Source organism: Centropristis striata, chromosome 13 (assembly GCF_030273125.1).
Source record: "Centropristis striata isolate RG_2023a ecotype Rhode Island chromosome 13, C.striata_1.0, whole genome shotgun sequence".
Lineage (NCBI taxonomy): Eukaryota > Metazoa > Chordata > Actinopteri > Perciformes > Serranidae > Centropristis > Centropristis striata.
Genome location: NC_081529.1, coordinates 29,336,283 through 29,350,903, shown reverse-complemented (window position 1 = coordinate 29,350,903; position 14,621 = coordinate 29,336,283). Strand labels below are relative to the sequence as shown.

At 39.3% G+C, this 14,621-nt stretch overlaps 1 protein-coding gene across 2 annotated transcripts; it reads right to left on the bottom strand.

Annotated features, from left to right (window-relative positions):
- Window positions 1-8,740: 8,740 nt before the first annotated feature.
- On the bottom strand, window positions 8,741-14,214 carry LOC131983927 (uncharacterized). 2 transcript variants are annotated; one of them, XM_059348766.1, is made up of 3 exons: window positions 13,479-14,214; window positions 12,375-12,522; window positions 8,741-11,184 (listed from the first exon to the last, which is right to left on the bottom strand). In XM_059348766.1, the coding sequence occupies exons 1-3, from the start codon at window positions 13,493-13,495 to the stop codon at window positions 10,963-10,965; spliced, it is 387 nt and encodes a 128-aa protein (XP_059204749.1). In that variant the 5' UTR covers window positions 13,496-14,214; the 3' UTR covers window positions 8,741-10,962. The 2 variants fall into 2 exon arrangements, with proteins under 2 accessions (XP_059204749.1, XP_059204750.1); XM_059348767.1 differs by having other exon boundaries at window positions 12,405-12,522; window positions 13,479-14,182.
- Between the last annotated feature and the right edge of the window lie 407 nt (window positions 14,215-14,621).

Sequence of the window (14,621 nt, the reverse complement as noted above, 5' to 3'; positions counted from 1 at the left end):
TCTTAAACAAGACCCTGTTCTTTTTTTTTCTTACCCTTAAACAAGTACCATTTCATTTATTTTCATTTGAAACATTCAAAACATAACCTGTTAAGTAGGCTTACTTTTCAGATTGCGTTTTTTCAAATGCATTAACTTCTTAAGGAAATAGTATAACATCTAAGCCACAAGCTTAAATTAACGTGAAACATTTTTTTAACCAAGTATATTAAACTTTTTTTTTCTTTTTTTAATAACAAGACTGTTCCTGTTCCACAATCTTGTGGGTCAAATTTACTATATCAGCATTTACCTTGGTCTATAGGTCCCACCGGTGTATAACCCGCACCCAACTTTTTAGATGGAAAAAAAAGGAAAAAAAAGTGTGACTTTTACACCAAATTTTACCGTAATTGTAAGCGTCATTAAATGGTCAAATTATTGTAAATTATGGCATTTTTGGCATTTATCGTATATAGATTATCGTCCAAATAAAATCATTATTGTTCATCTGGCAACACTGTGTCGATCTACTACTTAAAAGAAGCATTCCAACTAGTTTCTATTGCACTTCAATGTAGCTGGGAAAAAGTATTTTTAAGAAGAAGCCCAAAATTGAGGCAGAAGACTCTCTAGTATGGATCAAGGTCCAAGAACTACATTGCCCACATTGCAACTCAACAACATCTTTAATTAGACCATCTGATGATATCATTAGGGTTATATTCTTCAAACTTCAGAAAGGTCCTTCTAGAGCCACAGAAGACATTAAACAAATGTTTTACAGGGTGAGAAGTACTAGTTATGAAAGCTAAACTGACATTTATGTTTTAAATTAGTTGAGTGCCCCTTTAAAGGAAAAAAAAAAATATTAAATTATTTTCCTTTGAAATCTAGTCGAATAAATATAATATATATATAAATATATATAATATAATAAATAAATAATATATAAATATAAGATATAATATATATATAATAAAATAATCAAATTAAAAACTAGCAAAGTATTTGAATAGATCCACTCACCCATGAGTGGATCTATGGTGACATACACACACACACACACACACACACACACACACACACACACACATACATACATAAATACATGTGTATGTGTGTGTGTCTTTCACAGAGATGAGAATCACTCTTCGTTTTTCGTTTTTCATGCAGCACTTTTAAAGCTCAACCATCAAGGTTCTTTGGATGAAAAGGCTTGTCTCTGTGTATATTGTTCTTGGGAACTTGTTTCCCTCCTAGTTTGATGATTACTCATGTTTTTACACCCCCCACTTTGTAACTGGTCCAGCATAGACAAGTGTGCACCATCATTCACTGTGGCATTGAGGTGTTTCAACAATCATGTGCATGCCCAAACAATACTCTGTCCAAGGATTACTCACTGTTTTCTTTGGAGAGTCAGTTTGTTTTTCTATTTTGTCCATATATCCATGACTCCTTATACCCGAGCTCTGTGATGTCAGCCCTTTCTCTCCATGTTTCTAGCTTGTTCACAGTCGATCTTGATGGCTCATCAAGTTGTCATGGCCTTACAGCTTTTACAGCATTCCTTTCTTTATGCCCCAACTTTTTTTTTTCTTCTGACTGCTATAAAATAAGCCCATGAGCACAGCAAAAGCTTTGAGGCGTACTCAAGACCAGGTATGTTGTGTTGATATTAGAGGAGTCAAGCCTTCCCTGAGGGGTTGATGCCACTTTGGGCTTGGCCTTCCTTATGCAGGAACAGTAGGAGGTTGCAGTCTGCCTTGGGTTTGGTATGTGTGAAAACAAAAGGACTTGTGCCACACGATAGAAAATTGTGTGGGAGAGAGAAAGAGAAGCAGAAGAAAGTTGGTCACCACGGCCTTCGGTTTCATGTTTAACAGAGGAGTGATCATCAATAGAGGAGGAGGAAGGGATGGTGACTGAGTGACTACTCGCACAACAGACATGATAGATGTCTTTTAATAACCTCGGGTTGCTTTTTTAGTGTCCTCCAGGATTTGTTGTTATTAAGAACTAGGTCTTATTATGATGACCACCTCTCTCATCGACTCCCACATCACGCTGAGCGTCAGTCAGACAGTCAAAATAAACACAGAGTCAAAAGCCCCCCTGTCCTTGTGCTGATGTGGCACTTGTTGATGGTGCCTGCATGTCTAAGTCCTGACCAAAGAACATGTGGCTTCACGATAGTCAGCAGTGGGGAGAAAACAAAACATGCTGCCCAGCAATCACCTGTTGATCAGTCGGAATTTGCATGAAAAGCCCTGTGGCCGCTGGTCTAACATAACTATGTTACAGGCTAGATTGCAAAAGCATATTTAGGTAAATAGCATTTGATGGTTTTAATAAGCGTGTCCATTACGAAAAGAGGAGGAGGAATAAAGAGGAGCTTGTCGGGAATACGCGTAGGACCACGGGAGCCATAAGACTCATCACCGCTGCAAAACAAAATGAGAACATTTTATTGTGCTTCCATTTCTTTTGAAAATAACAATTACAAACACTCAGTCCTTTAGTGTGTCTGAGTAGCTCGAAGCTTTATCACAAGCATAGATTTGGTGAGGGCCATGTTTTATTAATTTGCAGATGAGCTCAGCTATTGATGGCGTTGGCCGCCCATGGGTTCAATTAGGATAATACAGGGAGAGGGGCAGATTATGGGCGGCTATTTAAGTGAGGGTATATCTCTTCCTGACAGTTATAGTCCAAATGCAACAAATTGCACCTTGGTGGCTGTGAGCGGCGCCATATCAGTCCTCTGGTGATGAAACATGCCTGTGTGGCAGGTCAGCCGTGTGGAGACGACACCAGGCTGTGTGAGCCATGTAGCCTGTCCTCTCTGAGCTAACAACACAGGCCTGAGTGCAGCCTATTCCCATTCAGTTAATAGGGGCCATTTAGAAAACAGCGGTCTACATGGTGGTGCGCTGAGTGCACGCTCTACCCAGCCAACCCTAAACAGTCCCACTTAGCACGACTCTCTCTAAACTATTGCACTTCTTCTCTCCGGCACTCTCTGGGTTTGAAAGCCTGTGAGTGTTGACAGCTGAACAGAGCAAAACTGAACCATATTAACGTCACGTTTTTCAAATACAAGTCAGGGTGTGCAAATATTCTCACAAGCAGCCATAAAAGTGGGGAGGGTTTCGGCCTGCATGTGGGACAAGAAACTGCTCGCAGCCTTTTCTTTATGTGGACTGGAGTGAACATTTATTATGATTGATGGGGGCCTTGACTGTAACTTTGCTGTGCAATGAAAACAGTCTACTGTACATTGTCTCTGGAGCGCATTGTGTGAAATTGAATAGAGAGCCTATAAAGTGGAACCGGAGACACCGACCCAAGCATGCCCAGCCTGTCGGTTATCTTACTTTTCTGTTCAGTCCGTTTTAAGCATTAAAACTGCAGACAGCTCTATAGAGAGTGGCTGGACTGTTTGCTTTCTTTTTCTTAGGGAAATGACGACTGTTTCTCAGCTGCATCGGGGCTGCGTGTTTAGGCTACAGTCAGTGAGATAACCCAGTCCTCCTCTCCACACCCTGACAGCAACAGTTGGGGAAAGAGTGAGCAGTCAGAAGCAGCGTAGGCTGGCTCATAGGGGATGAGAAAGAAGATCCTCCTCTGTTTTTGTTTTTGCTCAAGTGCAGGTCGTTTCGGTCTGAGTGCTGTGCCTTTATAGCCGTTCATTTAGTTTTTAACAAGCTTTGCCCTCAACTTGAGTCAGCTGGCCTGTCTGCCATGAGGTTAAAGTAATAATCTCAAAGATTTTCATTTAAATAAATGTCTGTTCTGTTCACAATAGTGATGGAGCCGGCAACCTACTGATGAAAATCCTTACATTTGCAATATAATGAACTGGGTGTCACATTTATGGGGAAAACCACTAGTGGCACACAGTTAGTGACAGCTTTCCATCACCAAGCAGTGGTTGGTTTTCCAGAGAGGGTAGGCGGAGCTAATACATCAGACTCGTTCTTCCATTCACTTGTGTGTGTGAAGCAGCGTACTATGAAAACAACTATGGTAGAGCAAAAAAAGAACTATGGTAGAGCACACAAAGATAAGAGCAATCACCACAGAAAGGAAACCTAAATAAGAAGTGAATATGAGATCCAGGAAACACCTGCAATTACTGCTTTTCACCAAAAGGTGCTGACACAGAGAACAAAAAGGAGATCTTTGAGATTAAAACTTTAAGTGTCAAACATAAAAAGGACAAAACTGTGATTTCACAAAGAGACAACCTTCAAGGATGAAAAGTGAAGCCAATGCCTTAAACTATCATTCTTTCTAAAGGCAAGAAGGGGGCAACTTAATTGGTCAGATTGTATGTAAGTCAATGAGAAAAAGACCCTACTTCTAACTAGATTTATTACCTCACTAAACATTGTCTGGGCTTATGGTCTCAGTCCCTAGCTTCAAGTTCTTCTTCAATACAGCATGATGTTCGTTTTGCACCTTATGCCGCCATTTAGAGTAAAAAAAGACAAAGTCGATACCATTGCACCATTGCCATTCATCAAAGTTAATTGTAAAAATTTTGGTTGCTTAAAAAAGTCTTGTTCAGAGTTCGGTTGGACTTAATGACACTCTCAGGAGTCGGTTGTTCATTTTAAAACTACGGTAGCACCTTGCCAATCAAGTTAGCGAGTGCTAGTATTAGATGAGAACATAGTGTCCTTCCAGCTCCCGATCAGTTTAGCACATGGGGTTGCAAAAAAAAAAAAAATGCCGAACTTAATCCATTATTTTAATACAGTCTAGGACTTTTACAGAGTACACAGACAATCCAATACTTGTCAACATGGCAAAATGAATGCTCAAGGCCAATTGCGGGATGAAAAAGGACTTGCATAAATGCAGTAAACACTCCAATATCACATGAATATGTATCCATCTTAATTCCTGACTTGTGAAGTACTTCATCATCCTGACCCACTAACCCTTCCCGCTCCTTGTTCGCCTGCCACAGCTTTCCCTATTCCCTGCTCCAGCCAGGCCGGGGCAATAGGGCACCGCTAATGTGCTTGGTGGGTCATTAATTCTTCGGATGGCGATGGGGGCAGCAGAGCGGGCGAGCTTTGTTGTTTGATGTTGGGCGAAATGGTGGTGGGGAGGCAAAGCAGATGTTTGTGTTGGCTGGCGAGGGAAAGCAGTATACTTGATGCCAACCCAATCACCATCTCATGCTAGGCAACAGCTGCCCAAATACATTTTAGCCAAAGTCTGGCAAAGACAGGCAAGGATGACCAGGTCAGCCTTAGCTCACTTTTTTTCTCATGATCCTTTAGTCCTGACATAATCCATATTTTGAATACACCAAAGCCACTTACTTGAAGGACTGTCCTGTGAGTCTTTTTGTTTCCAAAACAAGTGGGATTATTCAAGTCTCGAAGCTGAAGGTGAATAAGACATTGATAAATCTAAAACATACAGTAGTTTGTCTGCTTGTTGTGTGTAGCTGATGTTCACTGTGCTCTTGCCTTTGAGGAGAGATGTGAATCTTAGCAGAGAGGACACAAAGAAAAGGAACCAAAGACTAACCCAGATTTTTTCGCTGGCCACGGTAAAAATATAACAATGTATGCGCATACATAGACCCCAGAACAAGGACAGTTCATTTAACTCTCTCCTGCCTCTCCACTCAACTGATATGAGCCATTCATCACCGCCCACCTTCATATCTGTGCGCTGCCCAGAAAGGACAGTGGGTACGTGTATGTGTATGTGTGCGTGTGTATGTGTGTGTGAAAACAGATTAAAGATAAATATCTTCTACGTAGCCCACACGTTTTGACCCTGTTGTAGAATTCCCCAGCTTTTATAAGACGCAGACTGTGAGGAATACAGTTTGTGTCCAGCTAACACTCAGAGTGTGCTGCCCTCTACTGCTGTTTTTAAGAACATCTGGATTCAGAACATCTGCTGTTCAGAAAATAAGCACCACAATGCAAGTACTTATGTTTAACAATACTGCTCTTGTATCAATAAATAACTTTCTTATTCTACTCAAATGGTGGCAACAATATACACATAAGTGTGGGTCTTTTTACACCTCCAAAAAGGTTGCCATTCTCAACGTGCATTAGATTCTAAGTGTTTTATAGTGCAAATGTTACATTTACTCACTTTGCTTTGTCTATACCAGTATGTTCATTGTTTTTAACACTGATCACAGAAAATGTGCGGTGATTGATTCTCAGAGAAAGAATGTTTTATTGTGTATGAAAAACATGAGGTGCAAGATAGTGGTTGATCACTTTAACACTAACATTTTTTTTATTTTTTTTTACAAAAATAATGTTCTTATTGGGCTATTTAAGTACTGAAAAAATGTCCTCATTGAATAGGTAGTTTCATATCAGGCTATATACATACAGTCCCTGACAAAAGTGTTGCCGCTTATCCAAGTTGTAGGAACAACAAATAATAACTTCACTTGTAGTTGATCAAATGGAATCAGAAATGGCTTGAAAGGCTTGGACAAAAAGCTTGTTGCATACAAAAACAATGTACAATAGAAATTATACTTTATTTTGAATACACAAAAATGCCACAATAACATCAGAACATAAAGTCATGGGAAAAATAATTAATATCGTGTATGACTCCCATGAGCTTGGAGGACTGCATCCATATGTCTCGACATGACTCAAATAACTTATTGATGAAGTCATCTGGAATAGCAAAGAAAGCAACTTGCAGGACTCCCAGAGTTCATCAAATTCTTTGTTGCCAAAGAATTTGGCAGAATTTTCTTTGTTGCTTTCCTCCTTCATCTTACCTCAACATGCTCAATAATGTTCATGTCTGGTGACTGGGCTGGCCAATCCTGGAGCACCTTCTTGCTTTCGGGAACTTTGATGTGGAGGCTGAAGTATGAGAAGGAGCGCCATCCTGCTGAATAATTTGTGGTTTGAAATGTAATGGACAGCAAGAATTTTTCTTGATTCTTCAGGCTGTTGATGTTGCCATCCACTCTGCAGGTCTCTGGCACACCCCTATGCTGGATGTAACCCCAAAACCATGGTTTTTCCAAACTTGACTGTTTTCAGGGTTAATCTTGGGTTCATGCGGTTTCCAACAGGTCTTCTGCAATATTTGCAGCGATTGGGATGCAGTTCAATGGATGAATCATCAGAAAAATCAAACTTCTGCCACTTTTCCACTGTCCATCCTTTCTCCAAGCTGTGGGCCTTGGCAAATGCAACACCATCTTTTAGTTGTCTTCTGTTTAATGCTGGTTTGCGAGCACAAATTCGCCATGGAGAGAATTCAACAAACTGTTCTTGTAGAAACAGAGTTTCTGGTGACCAGTTCTCATGTTGTTCTGCTGCAGTTGAAAAACGGTTGGCCCTAGACTGTCGAAGCAACAAATGGTCCTCTCGAAGAGTTGTCTTACGAACTTGGATACACTGAAGATGTCTGCCACCTCAGCAGCAGACTTGGTCTTCAGGCTCTTGATGATCAGCACTTTGGTCTGTGGTTGAATCTTTGGCATGTTGTCAGAGGTCAGGTTACACTTCACATGAAGGTCTGGTGTGCTGGGGTTCTTTTGATACACACCTGGGAATGTGTTACAGACTTTTGTCCAAGCAAAATCTGACCTTTCTGTCCAAATAATATAATAAAACTCAATAATGATACAATACTTTATTTTGGTATAATAAGCATCATCGAGAGGCCGTTGCCTTTCATATAAGGTATTTCTGATTCCAATTGATTAAATATTATTATTTGTTGTTCCTGTGATGTGGATAAGGACTAATATATATATATATATATATATATATAGTCATTTGAATGCATTCGTATGGTTGAATTTGTGTACAAAACAGGGATTAAGTGACAAAAATAAAATGAATAAAAACAGTAACAAAAGAAACAAAAGAAACATTGGCATCGGCCATCATCTCTTGGACAAATTGTTTTCTGTAGTGGCTTAGAACTTCACAGTTGATGCTAAATGGGTACTATGAAGGCTTCAATAAATTTCCATTTTGGGGTAAATTATTCTGATAATGTTTTTCTCAAACAGAAATTTGGATTATCACCGGGAAAATACTCATCCAAGCTGCTGCTTGCATTCTTAGCACCTTAATTACACAGCATTTGCCTCTAATGTGATGTTTGCTTCAAGATACAAAAGGCAGCTCAAAAGAGGAATATCTCATGTGATGCTAAGATGAAAGGTTCACTTAAAGCTCACTAATTGTCCCTCTCTGTAAGCTGCTGTACTCCACGCTTTAAGATAATGAGAAGCCATGCACCTGAGATAAGAAAGGAGCTCCATTGTCACGATGCAGGAAGATTGCTAATCCTGAATTATCATTGGCTCATTCGTCATCTCTAACTTAGTAGAGGTGGAGCGAGGGAATCAAAGGAGGCGAGTAATGAGGACCCACAGTGGCCGGCAAGGTAACCGTGGTTACGTGTGGTGCATTAATGTATGTAATCTGTTACTGTGTCTGTGACAAGACAAGGACATGTAGTGTGCTAATTAAGGAAACCTTTCACTGCTCCTCGCTTAGACACAGGTCATATCTCATTAATGATGCTCTCAATGCATGGGGAGTCATTCATTACTGGGCATTTGGAAGAAAAAGGGAAGGATGTAAGGATGGAGGGAATTCCTGTTTGCACATCCAATACAAAGCATGCAAAGCTAACACATATTTTTCCATAGCAGCCTTGACATGTTTTTATATCTTATATAAATGGCCAAGTGCATCTTAATAAAGAAGAGTAAATATTGTCTTTGTTCAAAAACATTGATTTTTATTTTTGAAATGAAGGGGTATTTACAAGGGGAAAAAATAATGGCAGGCTAATGTCATGTACAATACTAAATACAAAAAATATATCATTGAAAAAAATAATAAACCACATCTTCAAAATGCTTTCATTTCTGACACACCAGTCTGAGAAAAAAATAAAACAGCAGAGCGTACTCCTGGGATGAGGCTTCAGCAATGAAAGCCATCCCGCTTTAAGGAAAAGGAGAGATGCACAGCCTTAACGGTCAGTGCTTGTACCTGGATGTTCAGTGCACAGGGACACACATACAGCAACCATCGAATGGTAGTGCACAGGCAGAAAGGCTTGTCTGCAATTAAAAACAGCATTTTAGTGGCTCCAGTAATATTGCAAACAAAGCCTAGGGAATGTCTTTTTGTTCCTAAAGGCTGTATTGTAACCCCCTCCAGACAGAAAGAACTACATTTTCCTACATGCTCAAATGCCACATCAAACAGCCCTCCATACAATCCAAAGGAAAAAAAAACTGAGAAGGTTTAAGGAGTAAGAAAGGTAGAGTCAAAGGATGTAACCATTGCTTGGTTTTTGTGGTCATGAGAAAACAAAGCTGGTAATGTTGTGATCTATTAATTTTCCCATGATCACAACAAAAAGGACTCTTATCTCATAAAATAAAAAAAATAAACATTTTTAAATGACTTATGATCTTGATCTGGTAAGCATTGTTATTATGATCAGTTTTGACATAAATAAATTTGTATCCTCACAAATTATTAGAGAAGATATGCCAGATGTTTTAATTACGTATAAGTAAGGTGATCTCTACCTTAAACTGCTACGTCATTATGTTGTTACAGAACTGCGCACTGTCCTATAAGGAAATATCATAATGATATTTCACACACACGCTTCGGTTGTAAATGCATCACTTTATAATCAAAAGGTCTTAAATTCTGATGGCAAATTTAAGCTGTGACATTTCATAATTGATGATTATTCAAATGTTGCAATCTTCAGCGTTATTATTTATGATCATGACAAGACAGGAGGGGTTAGGTCAAGATCACAAACTTTAATGATCACAAAAAAGGGATTTTGTCGAGATCAATCAGGTCAGGTCATTGTCAGGTTAGTCTGCATAGCCAGACCGATCTCAGCAGTGCTGTGTCAATGCTGGGGAAAGGTCTGGCTACACCTATATAATCCTTTTGCTGTACGGGAAAAAATACTTTATATTTCCTTAAACCAGCCAAAATTGAGTTGGGTGTTGTTAATGTTGGATGCAGCGATGGTGCCCCTGCAAAATAGATAGTGAAGATAGCAGAAGGGGAGACTAATGCTGCACTAAAGGTCAGGTATAACATTTTTATCTGCATTAGGAACAAAAAAACAGAATGTACCAAGCTTAAAATATGGAATAAATGTGCCTGATTTTTTTTTACTCAAGTAAGTGCAGTAGTTGATGGAAAATTAGCAAAAGTATTCACCTTACAGTGTCCTTTACAAATTGCATACTGTAGTAAAATCAAACAATTTATTCTGTGGCCTGACTCTCCTCTAAATGTAACTGAAATCCAAATACTATAACCTAACAAAATAAGGAAAAAAAACACAACCTCCTTGACCGAGTTCACATTCATGGCTTCTACAGGTTCCTGTAAAGGAGTCCCTGTCTGAATATGAAAGCAAATGAGCAGTCCGAGACAAGTGCAAATCCTCCCTGAGACTGGTCCATGTACTAACACAGACATTCAGCATTATACAACCCAAGTATCCTACTAGGAGACTAAACAAGTCACACTGACCGGCCTAAAATTGTGTTTGGTGCCATTTCTGCAGCTCCAGTAGCACTGTTTTCATACAACATTTAAGACAAAACACAGGGATTCATCATCAGCAATCAGTCACAATAAGGCTCCAAGAGCAGCATGTAAACCAGACTGGTCAGAAATCAAGTGGATCACACAAAAAAAATGTTTAAGTTGATCACACAGTTATTATTGCTAAAATGATTATCACTTTTGATTTATTTGAATGATGAACCCCCTCCAGATACCTGACCAGGAGCTGGTCTCCATCCACAGATATGTAGAGCTGCGAGATATCACAGTAACAGGAGATGGGTGGGAAGAGCTGAGTGAAGTGAATCAGCATGTGGCGCTCTGGCATGCCTCAGGGACTCAGTCCTCTGGCGGCTGACAGAGAGACATGAGGTTGTCATGTGTCTCTGAGCTGACATCGGCTCTGCAGGCTCTGGAAGTGGGCCTGCTTCAGGATGCGGTTGATCTGCAGGTAGGACACCAGGTTTGTTGGGCCGGCCAGTTCTGAGGAGTCACCGGAGCTCAGGGGACTGCAGGGGCCCACAACACATTGACTGCCACAGCTCCCAGCCGCATGTTCTGGACTGCTGATGCTGCTGCTGCTCTCACTGTTGGATGACTGAAGTGCATTTGTAAAAATTAGCAGTGTGCTAGTTAGATATGAATGTCAACATCCAGTGTTGTTTTACCTAAATAAATAAAACAATTTCAACTGAAATGCTTTGGTGTAATGCATGCCAAAACAAAACATCAAAAAAGCCAACGAAGGATTCCTTCATGCCAAAATGCTTTAATACAGTTTTAACAGACTCTGGTTGTTGCTCAGTTTGTTTATGGTGGTGTGAAAACTGTCAAATTGTACCGAGACAGCTTGAAAAGAGGGGTCGCAGTCTGTTAAGTCGAACTTGTCAAGTAAGAGAAAAAACACCAAAGGATTTTGCAGTAGTAGATAGTTACTTTAGTATGAATTCCAGATCTTAACCTCTATTAAATCCCTCTGTTCAGAGTGGAACCTGGTATGAAAGTGATCTTTCAAGCGGTCTACATATTTACACATAACATTATTAGGTAACAATGGTAACATTGTGTTCTCATCAGGTTAATGTGAGGATTTCAACTGGTACATTAAGTACCCCTTATTCAATGAGACATTGTAAAGTAGATGAAACAGATGGGGTTATATTTATGTACATTATAACATTTGAATCATATTTCTCTACATTTGACACTATTTATGACACCTGAGATCCAGTTGCAGTCTTGACTAATAGTTTTCACAACTACCCAATTATGTGTGAGCTCATTTTAAACACAGAAGCGGCAGAATATATTTTTTTGGTTTTGACAAAGTACACCGATCTACAGCTTTTGATATCTGGGTCAGTGACAAATAAGGGTTGGCAAGATGTCAAATGGTGTAACCACAAAAAAATTATAAATATTAAATACTTCATCCATTGTATTTAAGTGGACTTATACATATAATTACTTAATTTTAAAAAACATCAAATTATTATTTTTTTTACATTTACACATTTCGTCAATATTGAGCAGAACATATTCTAAATACAACCATCAAGTTTTGACAAATTATGTAAAAATGTGTTATATACCATAGTGTTGCAATGTAAACATGGATTGTTTTTTTTCTCATTTTAGTTCACATTTATTTCCCTGTCAGATTTTTATGGGGAAAAAATTACTGGTTACACCAACTGACACTGCGTTAGATCACGTCATTGACCCATCTATCAAAAATTGCTACTACTAAAAAGTAATTTAAGGACAGCAGTTTCCCCAGCTTCTTACAATTGTATTTCCCTCGACAGCTGTTTGTACCTCAGAGTCCCACGCATCCCGGCCTGGTTCGGGAGACAGAGGATGAGCTCTGCTTTGCCTTTTGGCTTGAGGCACCAGGTGGCCGCTCTCCTCATCACCACCGCTGCGCTGCCGTTTCCTATTTGGGTACAAGCACATACAGGCAATTAAAACATTAACAAACATACATACATATTGTCACACTGTTAAAATTCTAAAGTCTTTTTTTGTCAAAATTGTTTTTTTTTTGCCTAAATCATCTCCTCATAACGCCGGCCACCTATGGTAAAATCACCTACATCCTCAGTTGATCAGATCGTGTGATTTTACCCCTTTAAGATAATGGCTTATGTCAAGTGTGTGACTTAAGCAGATTTATTATGCCCAAGTCAAAATAAAATGTGACTTAGGCAATTTTTTGAACATGCCTTTGTGACTTAAGCAAGATATGGTAACACTTTATTTTGAAGGTGTCTACATAAGAGTGACATGAGCATGTTAGAAACATGTCATGAGCATTAATGACACTTTGAAGTAACATTAATGCTCATAATACTTGTCATGTCATGTTTCTGGCAGGTTTGTGTCACCTTCAAAATAAAGTGTTACCATATATTGCTTAAGTCACAAAGGCATGTTCAAAAAATTGCCTAAATCACATTTTATTTCTCTTAAGTTACATCATTTACACACAGTGTTATTACTATGTCAATAGCCATCCTTTGTTACATCCTTTTTGAGTGAAATGATCAATAAATGTCATTTGTTACACTTTTGGTGAAGTTTTTTGTGTTTCCTGCAAAACTTGAAAAATGAGTTAGGCGATTATTTTAACAGGGTGACGACATGCATTTCAGCATGAAATATGTTAAGTTACTGCACTGTAAACATATTTAAAATTGCAGAATCATCATATCTGGTTAAGTGCATGGCCCTGTATGTGGCCCTGTGGTAGTGTCCATGAAAAATTGTGGCCCCCTCCAGCATTTAAGTTGCCCATCCCTGACATAGGCCATAGTAACGTTAGCTTCACCACTTGTTTAGTGCAATATCTCTTCAGTTAGCGTTACATAATGTATTATATGGATCGCTCACCTGTTTTCAGTCAACATATGATGACCCTAAATCAGCCTCGAAGAGTCTCCTTTGTATTCACTACGACCAGACTGGAGGAACCGACCGGTTGACGTTCAGCTTGTTTCCTGTCAGTCGACGGCCTAAACGTTATCACCTGAGTTAGCAAACTAATCGTGCCGGGCTAGCTAATTATGTTGAATATTGATTTAATACCATTAGCCATTGTGGCAACACTAGAAGAATGCTCTGATATGATTACCAACACAGAACCTTGAGGTTACTGGCCATTAATCTGTATAAAGACCGAGTGTTAAGCTAGCTAGGTTATTTAAAAAGCCAGTCACTAGCGCTAGGCTACAAGCTAACGTCACCACTAGCTAAACTTCTTAGCTGGTAATCTTTATAAGCGGACTACAGCCCATATTACAGAAAAATACCCTAGTGTCTTGATAACAAGCTCACAATCTCACTGCCAGAGCCCGAGTAAAATAAAACCTCTTTTAAGTTCAACCTAGCTAGCTAGCCACAGCTAAACCCACAGCCAACCGCGACAGTTGTTTACATCGCACTGCGCCTGCGCGAAGCCTAGTATTGGTGCTTTTAAGTGCTGTCGAAAAGAATAAAACTAGACTAGGTCTGCTAGGAAACCGGGGTGGAGTTTTCCTTGGCATCAGCAATGTAAAATGTAGCAAACGCGATAGTCATGCTAATAATGATGGTCACTGTAAGGATGAACACAAAAAAATGTCTAGGTCACGTATATTTGTTAACGGCTAGGATCATTAGGGCAGAATTAGATTTAGGGGTTTCGAGCAGCACTTGAAAGCAGCATATAATAACGCCACTCACCAGTTTTCAATGTGCAGTTAAATAAAGCAACACATTGACTTAATCAATTAATTGAAGTTAGTTAAGCCCCATGAGTTTATCACTTTATTAATGCTATAAAAATGCGATTGGCCCTAATCAGACACAGCAATCGATCAATATTGTCCTATGGCGTGACGCGAAGTGTATTTATCCAAAATATGTCACTGTTTTCAATAAACTACAGCGGTTTTATTTAGCGCCGGAGCTAAATGTAATTGTTGCTCTAAGTGTCGAAAATACTGTCCAAATCTAATGTAACAGAAACCGCGTTGCTGCCTATCTCCCATTAAA

Bases quoted from the DNA above. Each gene is read 5' to 3' on its own strand.
- LOC131983927 (XM_059348766.1), bottom strand. The intron at 11,185-12,374 runs GTAAGAAGCTGG...AATGCACTTCAG, and splicing joins CTGTCGAGGGAAATACAATT to TCATCCAACAGTGAGAGCAG.